The sequence below is a fragment of the Mus caroli genome, chromosome 15 (assembly GCF_900094665.2).
Source record: "Mus caroli chromosome 15, CAROLI_EIJ_v1.1, whole genome shotgun sequence".
Taxonomy (NCBI): domain Eukaryota; kingdom Metazoa; phylum Chordata; class Mammalia; order Rodentia; family Muridae; genus Mus; species Mus caroli.
Genome location: NC_034584.1, coordinates 71331147 through 71340185, shown reverse-complemented (window position 1 = coordinate 71340185; position 9039 = coordinate 71331147). Strand labels below are relative to the sequence as shown.

Below are 9039 nucleotides of genomic sequence, written 5' to 3'. Positions count from 1 at the left end.
GTGTGTGTGCTCTCATGCCAGTGCATGAACGTGCCTGGTTGTCTATGTGTGCTCCAGTTGCTTACAGTAGCTACAGAGATCATAACGGCATCAAATCCCCTGGAGCTGAAGTTACAGGAGGTTACGACCCACTTGATATGGGTGCTGGGAACTGAACTACCTACCCACCATCAAACAAAGTACGGTCACAAGTCTAAGGTCCAATGCTGAGTCATACTTTGGGTCTTGGCAAGTCCAGGAATCCTGAGGTCTAAGCCATTGCCTCTCCCAAATGTTAAAGTGTGTTGGCCACAATAGTGTGAAAGATCCCATGTCATCTGCTGTTCTTCTCTCAAAAGCTGAGTAGGGATGGCCACCAAGGCCCAAGACGCATGCGTGGAGTGGAACCTGCCCTGATATAAGAAGACTTGGCCACTGAGGTCCAGAAATCACCTGCTTCCTAGAGCAAAGCTGAGCTATTCCACGGCCACTAGGTTGCCTGAGTTTGTAGATTTGAGACTTCTGTCAGCAAGCGGCTCTGTCTCCTCTACTCCAGGAGTCCTAGAGCCAACCAGGGAGCAGGGAGTCTGCAGTGGAAGATGCCAGGGGTTCTCAGGTTAGTCAATGCATCATGGGTCTCAACACAGAGCAGGAACCTGAGGCAGAAGGATGCACATAGGCAAGTGTCAACACTGTCTGCCGCCCTCAGCATCAGCTCTGGCCTCATCAACCAACAGGGACAGAGAGGTTTTCCTGAAGTGCACGAGGGTGGGATGGAGGAGTGCTAGGGGACTTTGGGGCTTGGCAGAGCAGGTGGTGCTGGACGTGATCAGGGGAGAGCTCCACAGTTAGTGCTGGTGGGTCTCCCCACCATGAAAGCCCCGCCCAAAATGGCTTGGCCCAAGCAGGATTTGGAATGTTGACCTGAGGTCACTCTTTTGAGTTGGCAAAGTGGGTGTTATTCTGGGTGGCACCCTACACATGATCATTCCAGTGTGTTGACTGGTCCATGGCTGCCCGGGAGGTGAGACTTTCAGTTTCCATTTCCCAGTTGGGAACATAAGGCCAGAGGCTGCTTTTCCTTGTGACTCAGAGGTGCAGCTGCCAACTGCATCTGCGCCGCCAAGGCCGTCTGGGTCCTGTTCGGTAAGTTGAGCCTCTTCGCTCCTCTGCCTCTTCATCCCCACAATGTTACCTCGAGGAAGAGGGATAGCTGCCTCATTCTAAGGATCAACTCAGGGAAGGTAGATGTCTTCCACAGCCCTGAGTTCAGACAAACTGGCCTTGCCGTTTGTCTGCAAAGTTGGTGTTTGGCTGTTTCTCTCCCTCTGCACTAAACACAAGACAGGATGAGCAATCCCTCTGATGGGATCACCAAGTGCTCTGGGGCTCAGCTCAGGTGCAGGATGCCTATGATCTGAACAGCAGGCCCCAAACAAAAAACAGATTTATGGGAGTCCCCTGCTTGGGGAAATACAGAAACTAAAGGATGTGGAGGAGAACAAGAGGCTCAGAAACCATCAGTTTTTATGAGCATCCTGACATTGGGCCAGTATTATTGCTGCCAAGACAAGGTTGGAATAAATGTTGACTGGCAGATAAAAGAAGCCCATATATTATGCCGAGAACTGTCTCTGTGAGTGTCTTTACCATGCCCAGGGCAACTGAAGACTAGGGGCTGTGTTGTGCTGAGGAATCTGTGAAAGAGGCTGAGCGGTGGGCCAAGGCCTGCCTCCTTTGGGCCTCTGCTGGCCTTCTGTCCAGTCTGTGGGGATAGAGAAGAGGGAAAGGGGTCCCTGTGAATTCAGAGGGGAAGGGTATCAGCATGGGGGCAGGGAGGGAAATGTGAACGATCATATAAACAGCCCACGACCTGTTTGTCAATCATGAGGTCAATGGTTTGTGTGGACGGGGTTTGTGTGGATGGGGGTGTTAGTCTTCTGTGCCTGCAGAAGCAAAGAATGTTCTAGAAACTTGGGGAGAAAATAGAGAGTGGGAGGGAGGAAAAAAAATTTAAAGCAATCACTTTTTTTTCCTTAACGAGATTGTATCCTCAGAGATTGGTGATTCTATGTCCAATAAATGTCTCCCAGAGCCCATGTCAGGAGCACTTTAGGCCCAGGAGGACAAGACCAACTTAGTTGGTTCTAGCACAGACACTGGGCTACTCCTGGGACCATGGCAGACACTGGTGGCCCAGAGAAATTGTCCCAGGAAATCACGATATTTAGTCCTGGGAGGGAATGTAGAAGCCAGCCAGAAAGAGGCAGTGTGTGAGATTTCACATGGATGGAGGAGGGAGGCCTTTTGTAGGGAGGGAAGAGCCCAGACAAAGCCTAAGACATTGGTTATGGGATAAGGTTAGAGGGGCTGCAGCAGGCTGTGCATGTTGTCGGGTTAATTAAGCTCAATCAGGGGATTAAGATTAAACCCCACCTTTGATCATTCGGGCCCAGATAAAAGGCACAAAATATTTATATTTATAATAAGCCTTTAAAGCGTGAGAGTAGGGCACATACCTACCCTCTATGCCATTGTGTCTACTTCCTTATCAATAACCCTGAGTAGCAAGCTGCCATGTTCTATCCAGACCACTCTTAGCTCCAATTGGCCAGACCTCATTGCAATGTTTTCATGACTCACCTACCCTATGGCATCTTCTCCTCTCTCCACCTTCTCTATCTTTCCTTGTGATTCTCCTGACCCCAAGCCTGGGAACTGAAACCCTACATACCTCTCTTCTGCCCAGCAATAGGCTGGCGACATCTTTATTCCATCAATGGTTTTAAATCAAGGAGCAAGGTCACATAGCATTGCTTGTTGCACTTGGTGATTCTACACAACCAGGCCCGGCATTCAACTTTACAATGCATAGCAACAGACCAAACCCCAATAGCAGGGGGACTCTCTGTGCTGGGTGCAAGGTCCCGAGCCTGAACCTGGGAGAGAATTACAGATTCTGGGGGAGGAGCTTGGGGCCCTGACCTCTGACTGGTCTAGTGAAGGAAATGTGAGGGAGCCACCAGAAGAGGGTGTGCTGGGACCCCTGTGCTACAGTGTTTGGAGAGCATGTGCACGGATGGAGAAGGGAGGCCCCCAGCCTGGGACTTCAGGTGGCCATGAGCAGAGAAGGACAGCATCATCTGCACACCTCCAGGGCCACGTCCACAGAGTCCTTCCTTCAAGAAGGCCCACTGTCTAGCTGGCTAGAAGCAGGACTCAACGAAGGTAGAGAAAGACAAAATGATACATGTTTTTATGGTACTGAAAATCGAATCCATGGCCAAGTGTATGCTTGGCAAGAGCCCTGCCATGAGTCTTCTCCTCTGCACAGACTCACAGCGAACTCTAAGACGTATGGCACAGACACTTTACCAAAATGTAGTGTCGCCTGAGATACCAGCTTGCCTACCTGATAATTGAAGGCTGTGACCTGTGAGGCAAAAAGGAAGGGAGATGAAGTTGGGGGGGGGGGGANGGAAGTAAGGGGAGGGTGAAGCTAGCTCTCCTTCACACCTGTGCCTCATCCCCCAGAAGGCCTCGGCAACCTTCTTCCTGTGCTTGTTGGTCAAGACTGGGTCCCTCAGTCACTGGACTAGTGCCTTCATGACTGAGAAAAGCAAATTTCAGGTGGAGAACAGTGAGGCAGGGTGGTGGTCCTGGATTCTGCACAGAGTAGCCTGACATCTGGTGTCATCAGAGCCATTATCGTCTTGAGATGAGGCCGCTAGGTTAACAAGATGTCATCTTCCTGGAAACAGCCTGACTGCAATGGCTTAATAGAGAAGCCAACCTTTGGGTGTCTGGGCAGGGCACATCATAGCTCTCTTCAAAGGCATGGAAGCAAAGTGTTTCTGTGCTGTTGGTGTCCACCAGCCCAAAGTTCCAGAGGGGTTCCTATGAGAAGGTGAACCTGAGGTGGCTATTCTCAGTGTTGGGGAAGACTCACCATGGAGACCCAAGGCAAGAGGCAGATTGGTGAAAGATCAGGGCTATGAGAGGGAGGTCTGGGGGAGTCTAGATGTGTGCTGCACAAAATGTGGGCTAGCCATGTCCACGGAATTTCTCTATCCTTCTGTCTAAAGAGAAAGAAAGCCAAGAAAGGACCCCACCATGGTGTACTGTTTTCAGAAAAGCAAGGGAGGGACTTCACTCTTGGTTACTGTTGCATGGTGGTTCCATAAGATCTTGGGGCTATAACACATGACCTGCAGTTTGCAAAGGGAAATATTCACAGAACTCATCACAGGAGACTGGGAGACCTCAGAGCATGGCTCAGGTACTAACTTTACCTTTGGGTAAGATCTTTGTGCACAACAAGATGTCCTCACAGAGCGAAACAGAGCAAGCAAGCAGGCTTCATGCTTGCCCCCCTCTTCTCAGAGACCTCATCCGCATGCAGCCTAGGAGTGCAGCCTAGGAGCTCAGTTGATACTTAGCTGTTATTCCTCAAACACAGTTCCCATCCCCAGGGAGCCACCAGAACCTTCTTCCCATCTCTCGCTTTCATGTGTTGACTTTGATTCTTTTTCACAGCTGCGTCCTCAGTTTCTCACGCTCACCTTGGACACCACAGGGCACGGGGGCACTGCCCTGGCTGGGGTGAGGGAGACAGAATGGAGCTGGGTGATTGATCTCGTTAGGAAGCAGCTGCAGGGCTCAGGAAAAGACTGGGCCCTGTGAATTAAGTCCTTTAGAGTCTTGGCAGCCAGCCTGGAGGGAGCCTTGGAACAACCAGATTCATGGCCGCCTGCCTGCCTTTGCTACAGGGGTCCCCACTTTACCCCACTCTGTGTTTCTTCTTCCATACAGTCTGAGCACCTGGCTAGCTTTAAGGAAAACCTCTCAAAGATTCTGTGCCTGGACCAAGGATCCAGAAGCTTTCACGGCCTCTCGAGGCAGCCATAGCTCTGTACCTTACCTGTGTGCTGCTCTCAGAATAGACCTGGCAGCCGCCACAGCAGACAAGGATGAGGCCACCAAGGACCAAAGCCAGTGCCCTGATCCTGAGTCTGTAGGGATCCACCTCGTAGCCCAATCTGGGGCATACAAGGGGCAACTTCCCCTTTACCTTGTCCTCTTTGGTGTGACCAGAAGACCCTGAGGACATGGAAGACAGCAGGCCACGTGGCATAGTCACAGCTCCCAAAGTCAGTGGAGATCCATGACTGCCCTGCGTTATTTGTGAGAATCTAAAGACTGTAAAGCTTCCGGTGAGGAAGAAAGACTTCTCTTGGAATCTGGTCCAAAGAGGGCAATTTGGGGCTCTGTAAATCTACATAGAGCCTTGCACTGTGACTATGATACAAAAACAATATCCAGCCTTACTGTGCTCAACATACTCTGATATCAATTCAATTTCCTCTCTGAATGTTCTTCTTGAGCAAAAAAACAAAAAAACAGGTTAGAACTAGATAGGCTGCAAGTCACACGTGAGGGTGTGGGCACCACAGTGTCTGATGTGCCGGATGTCTGTGGTGGATGCAAACCCCAGCACCACAGTGTCTGATCACAGTGTCTGAAAACAGTGTCTGAGATGCTGGATGTCTGCGGTGGATGTAAACCAGTGCTGAGTTTTTCCCTATTCTCTGTGCACAGTCTTTACTCTCTGTTTGCTCTAAGGTGAAAACAGTTCATATCCCTGCAAAGCAATGTGGTATCTCCCAGTGCATGAGTCGTCTTGGCTCCAATCCCACAACACCACAGGGTGAGGGCTCGGACACGGTCTGTCTTTTCCCTCAGCTCTGGATGCTGATGTCTGTATGGAAGGTGAGTTAGGTTGGTTACTGCACCGGCTGGTTTTGTGTGTCAACAAGCTGGAGTTATCACAGAGAGAGGAGCCTCCCTTGAGGAAATGCCTCCATGAGATCCAGCTGTAAGGCATTTTCTCAATNAGTGTTTAATGGAAAAGGGCCCAGCCCACTGTGGGGTGGTGGTCCTGGGTTCTATAAGAAAGGAGGCTGAGGAGCCAGGGGAAGCAAGTCAGTAAGCAGCACCTCTTAGCTCCCCAACTCGCTTCCTGGTCATGATGTGTGCACAGGAATAGAAACCCTGACTAAGTCAGTTATGGTGAGGGCGACAGTCCTGGTGTGCAGAGAGAGCAGGCGCATTGTGCCTTCCCAATACCTCTGCTGGGGGTTTTGCATGAAGAAAGAGGGAAGAGAGGGAGAAGGAAGGGGAGAGAGTGTGAGTCCCTCCACCAGGACTGTGGATTAGGGACCCATGTTTATATTGTTTATCATAATTATTTCACTTCCATGGAGACTTTATCTGTAAATATAGATAACAGGCCTGGGGGCCAGAACACGGGAAGCAAAGGACACAGTTCAGCTGGTGACAACACTGGTAACCAATACATCACCAGCACTCCTTGGGATAAACACTCACGACATGACACTAAGAACCTGATGCCCCCTGGCTCTGACTACATCCTTCTTTCCTTGTAGAGAGCAGACACACCATCCAGGGAGCCACTGGGTATCTCCAGAACATGGCAAGCAGTGGATACCTGTATAGCCTGCTGGCTGAAGATGGAGCCTGGCAGGCGTTTGTATCCAAGGCCAAGTTGTCCAGGTCACTACTATGGGATGCCCAGCACGGCCCTTAACCCCTGTATGACTGGTTCTCTCGGGGAAGGCACACCCACTCCAGACAGTCCCAGTTAATGGCATTAGAGGCACTCCTCAATAGCCCTTGGAAAATATTCTAACACGTTAGTCAGTGGGTCCCAAGGATCCACCTGTCTCTACCTATCCCAGCACTGAGATTATAAAACCATGCCACCCGGGCCCAGCTGTTTTGACTTGGGTTTGAGGGATGGCACTCCGGTTTGCATGCATATGGGGTGAGCACTTCCACAGCTGACTGTCTCCCCAGTCTTAAGATGACTGGCACACCATTAAAGACCATAAAACCTATTTAAAATACCTAACATCCCTCACCAAAGGGGAACTTCTGCACAACTCTAGAATCCTTCCTGGGCTGTGATAATAGAGACCATTGTGGGGTGGATTGCTTTTACACAGCCTGTTTTACATAGACACAAGCCATCTCTCACACACTGTTGACCTCTGCTCTTACAGGGAAAGGGCAGTGGCCCTCCACAAAGCTCTGAGGGAACTGGCAGCACTCTTGGCCATAGCAGACAGAGGCAGACTTCAAAAAGGCCTGAAAGGCAAGGAGAAGTTTTTGAAAGTCTTTCCTCGCTTGAAAGCAGAGCTGGTGGGGCACATCAGTCAGCTCCATGCCCTGGCTGACCACGCTGAGAAACTACACAGGGGCTGCACCATCTCCAACGTGGTGGCTGACTCCTTCAGTGCTGCCTCTGACATCCTGGGCCTCCTTGGTCTCTTTCTGGCACCTGTGACAGCAGAGGGGAGTCTGGTGCTCTCAGCAACTGGCTTGGGGCTGGGGGTAGCAGCTACTGTGACTAATGTTGCTACCTCAATCGTGGAGGAAACAAGCAGGGTTTTGGATGAAGTTGAAGCTGCTCCAACTGGCACGCACATGCTGGGGGAGGCTGGCACAAGTGTGGCTAGGATTACCAGCAAGGTCCCTCAGGCTACCAGAGACATCACCAGAGACCTGGAAGCCCTTGAGCAGCACATGAATGCCCTCAGGCTGGTTAGAGCCAACCCTCGTTTAGAAGAAGATGCCAGGATCCTTGCCACCACAGGAAGCATCTCTGCCCAACGGGCTATGCAGGTGCGGGCCAGTCTGAAAGGAACCCCTCTGGCAATGAGCAATGAAGCTCGGATCCAACGTGCCACCACCGCAGGTGCCGCCCTCTGGAGTGACGTGGACAGCCTTGTCAAAGGGTCAAAGCATTTGTACGAAGGGTCTGCATCAGAGTCGGCTGAAGCACTGAGGAAGCTGGCTCGAGAGCTGGAGGAGAAGCTAGAGCGGCTCATGGAATTCTACAAGATAATCTGATCAGGCCCCAGTCAGTCACCCCATCCCCAAGACATGCAGAGGTCAGGGGAGAGGACCTGGACAGAGGAGAGCAAGACTGCAGCCAGGTCTGAGGGACCAAGTGTGCAGGCCTGCTGCTGAACACAGCACAATCAGGTGAGACTCCCCCCCCCCGCCCCGGTTCCTGAGACGAGGGACCAAAGGATGTGCTGTGAGAGGGACTGGAAAGATTGAACTCTGGACTAAACACAGAAGAAGCCAGTTAAGAGAAGGACTAGAAAGCCCTCCCTGTCTGAGCTACTGCAAACAGGACCCCACAAAAGGCAAACCAGAGAGAAAGGTGTGTGCTCTGTAAACACATCATGAGCCCCATCCCTGTGCTGTAGAGCCTCTGCTTCTCCCCAGCTCCCCAGCCCACACCCATCCTCAGGCATGTCATGGTCCCCTAAATAAACCGTTTCTGTTGTTCCTCACCATGTGTCTGACTCGGTTCTTTGTCCTGGGGCATGAGAACCTGGAAACATCAACAGGGGTCCTTGAGACTCTCAGCATTGCCTGTAGGTGCTGGCAGCCAGCCTGGGGCCTTTACAAGAGCACCAGATGCAGTACTGCCCCCTCCCATGGAAGCTCTAGGACACCATGGCAAAGCTCTCTCGGGAGGTTCCATGTCTGTGTGGATGGGCACTCCTCCCCTCCCACCTTTCTCTTCAGTATTTTGTTCCTGTGGATTATGGAGCCCGGATGGACAGTGTGCCTGAACCCCCTCCTCCACCCCTGGGGCAGTAACTGAAAAACACAAGAACTGACAGCAAGTCTCAAGTCTAGGGTCAGAGCCAGCTGCTCATTACCACTGTCAACACAGAAACACAACTCTCAGCTCAATGGGGATAAGACAGAACTTATTTTGGAGCCAATCGGGAGTGATCACAGACCCGGAAGGCAGATTTAGGTTGTCCCGAAGTCCGTGTTCCAACATAGTAACTAACCATTTCATGGTGCTTTTGTAGTAAGGGAACAAGGCATGTTATCAATCAGAGCCCTTTTCTGATACACTTGTGGAGACATCAGAGACAGTTACAGCCAAGCAGAGGTAAATCCCAGCTACAGGCCTCAGATGCCAGCTGATGACATGGTTAGCTTGTGGCTGGT

The 9039-nt window shown here is 51.3% G+C and overlaps 1 protein-coding gene across 2 annotated transcripts; it reads left to right on the top strand.

The window, feature by feature from the left end:
• Positions 1–987: 987 nt before the first annotated feature.
• LOC110310201 (apolipoprotein L2-like) lies at positions 988–8363 on the top strand. Of its 2 annotated transcripts, XM_021182939.2 has the most exons (4): positions 990–1125; positions 5602–5748; positions 6426–6552; positions 7062–8363. In XM_021182939.2, exons 2-4 carry the CDS (start codon positions 5742–5744, stop codon positions 7909–7911), a joined length of 984 nt encoding a protein of 327 aa, XP_021038598.1. In that variant the 5' UTR covers positions 990–1125; positions 5602–5741; the 3' UTR covers positions 7912–8363. The 2 variants fall into 2 exon arrangements, with proteins under 2 accessions (XP_021038599.1, XP_021038598.1); XM_021182940.2 differs by lacking the exon at positions 5602–5748 and having other exon boundaries at positions 988–1125.
• Positions 8364–9039: the final 676 nt, after the last annotated feature.